The sequence below is a fragment of the Argentina silus genome (genome assembly GCF_951799395.1).
Source record: "Argentina silus genome assembly, contig: scaffold_690, whole genome shotgun sequence".
NCBI classification, from domain to species: domain Eukaryota; kingdom Metazoa; phylum Chordata; class Actinopteri; order Argentiniformes; family Argentinidae; genus Argentina; species Argentina silus.
In genome coordinates, this window is record NW_028152383.1 from 1 (window position 1) to 2,500 (window position 2,500).

General features: G+C 52.4%; 1 protein-coding gene across 1 annotated transcript in view; it reads left to right on the forward strand.

Annotated features, from left to right (window-relative positions):
- Positions 1 to 1,447: 1,447 nt before the first annotated feature.
- LOC310824870 (plasmanylethanolamine desaturase 1) overlaps positions 1,448 to 2,500 on the forward strand; it is a gene marked incomplete at both ends in the record, with an annotated part of 10,751 nt that continues 9,698 nt past the window's right edge. Inside the window, 2 exons of the mRNA XM_083698128.1 lie at positions 1,448 to 1,520; positions 1,851 to 1,970. Coding sequence (XP_083554254.1) covers positions 1,448 to 1,520; positions 1,851 to 1,970 — 193 coding nt within the window. The remainder of the gene's footprint in view (positions 1,521 to 1,850; positions 1,971 to 2,500) is intronic.

The following is a 2,500-nucleotide window of genomic DNA, read 5'->3' on the forward strand; positions in this document are numbered from 1 at the left end:
GGGGAGAGGGGGAGAGAGAGTGGGGGAGAGAGAGAGAGAGAGGGAGAGAGGGAGAGAGAGGGAGGGAGAGAGAGGGAGAGAGAGAGAGGGAGGGAGAGAGAGAGAGAGAGAGGGAGAGAGAGAGAGGGAGGGAGAGAGAGAGAGAGGGAGACAGGACAAGGATGACAAAGGACAGTTAGACACAAAGAGAGGAAGGTTGAAGGTGTGGAGGGAGGTAGAGAATGAAATGAGAGTAGAAATGGAGACGTCTGTTCTACTCTATTCTGTTTCTACGGCCTGAGGGACCACGTCTGTTCTACTCTATTCTGTTTCTGTGGCTATGAGTTACAGTAGAGGGTGGTTGAAGCAGCAGGACTGTGGGCTACAGTAGAAAAGAATAGAATAGAGTAGAATATAATATAATAGAGTACAGTAGAGTACAGTAGAGTACAGTAGAGTAGAGTACAGTAGAGTACAGTACAGTACAGTAGAGTACAGTAGAGTAGAGTACAGTAGAGTACAGTACAGTAGAGTAGAGTAGAGTACAGTAGAGTAGAGTACAGTAGAGTACAGTACAGTAGAGTAGAGTACAGTACAGTAGAGTACAGTACAGTAGAGTAGAGTACAGTACAGTAGAGTACAGTACAGTAGAGTACAGTAGGGTACAGTAGAATAGAGTACAGTACAGTACAGTACAGTAGAGTACAGTAGAGTCAGGAGTGGTGAGGAGACCTAGCTGACTGTCGCCTTTCTCTGTTGAATAATTCACCATCTCACTAATCGTCTCTGTGTTCCGCGGGGGCAGAGTGTCGGTGGTCTCCCCCCCCACCCCCCCCTCCCCCTCAACCCTCCTCCCATCCCCGCCCACCCACCCCCCTGGACCCCCCTCTGGCTCCGCGGACCCCCGTCAGCCTGACCTGCGAGCGTTCTGCTGAGTCAGCACTGCTCCGTCTACCAGGGGTCGCGACCCCGGCCCCCTGCATACACTTGTCTTCATCCAGCTGATTACCTCTTAACACCCCGGGTGACGGACACACACACACACACACACACTGGAGGACACACACACACACACACACACACACACACACACACACACACTGGAGGACACACACACACACACACACACACTCTCTGACTCACTAGTTCCCAGTGGTTGACCCTGTGACCCTGTTCAGAGCACAGCGGGATGTTCTTCAGGTGACAGGATTGACCCCCCACCTCATTAACACTAGACCCCCCCATCACACACACACACACACACACGCACACACACACATTCTCCTCTCATTTACACTAGCCCCCCCCCCTCCGCCCCACCCACCCTCACACACATACTCCTCTCATTAACACTAGATCACAGGACCCCCCCCCCCCCCGAACCCCCCATCCACGCATTCACCTCTCATTAACAGATCACAGGCCCCCCCCAGACCCCCCCAGATCCCACACCTCTCATTAACACTAGATCACAGGACCCCCGGACCCCCCCGGACCCCCCACCTCTCAGCTCATCACTTTAGAACAGTCTTCTCAGCAGAGTCAGGTGACAGGCTGTTGAATGTGTTCAACTTGAGGCTGAATCTGTCATGTCAATGTACGTTTAGCAGGTGTGTGTGTGTGTGTGTGTGTGTGTGTGTGTGTGTGTGTGTGTGTGTGTGTCTGACAGTGTGTATTCTATCCTCATCAGGTAAGAGATTGCAGGAGTGTGTGTGTGTGTGTGTGTGTGTGTGTGTCTGACGGTGTGTATTCTATTCTCCTCAGGTAAGAGACTGCAGGAGTGTGTGTGTGTGTGTGTGTGTGTGTGTGTGTCTGAAGGTGGTGCGTGTGTGTGTGTGTGTGTCTGATGGTGTGTATTCTATCCTCCTCAGGTAAGAGACTGCAGGAGTGTGTGTGTGTGGTCCTGTGTCTGTCCCTCTTCGTCATCGACCTCTCCTTCCTCCTCCTCCACTTCTCCACCCTGCACATCTACAGAATCATCTTCGGCGTCCGTGAGTCCTCCTCCTCTTCCTCACTCTGACTGTGTATGAACAGGATGTAGAGTCGTCTTCCTCTTCCTCACCCTGGCTGTAGAAGAGCAGGATGTAGAGTCCTCTTCCTCTTCTTCACTCTGGCTGTAGAAGAGCAGGATGTAGAGTCGTCTTCCTCTTCCTCACCCTGGCTGTGGAAGAGCAGGATGTAGAGTCGTCTTCCTCTTCCTCACCCTGGCTGTAGAAGAGCAGGATGTAGAGTCCTCTTCCTCTTCCTCACCCTGGCTGTAGAAGAGCAGGATGTAGAGTCCTCTTCCTCTTCCTCACCCTGGCTGTAGAAGAGCAGGATGTCAGAGTCCTCTTCCTCTTCCTCACCCTGGCTGTAGAAGAGCAGGATGTAGAGTCCTCTTCCTCTTCCTCACCCTGGCTGTAGAAGAGCAGGATGTAGAGTCGTCTTCCTCTTCCTCACCCTGGCTGTAGAAGAGCAGGATGTAGAGTCCTCTTCCTCTTCCTCACCCTGGCTGTAGAAGAGCAGGATGTAGAGTCCTCTT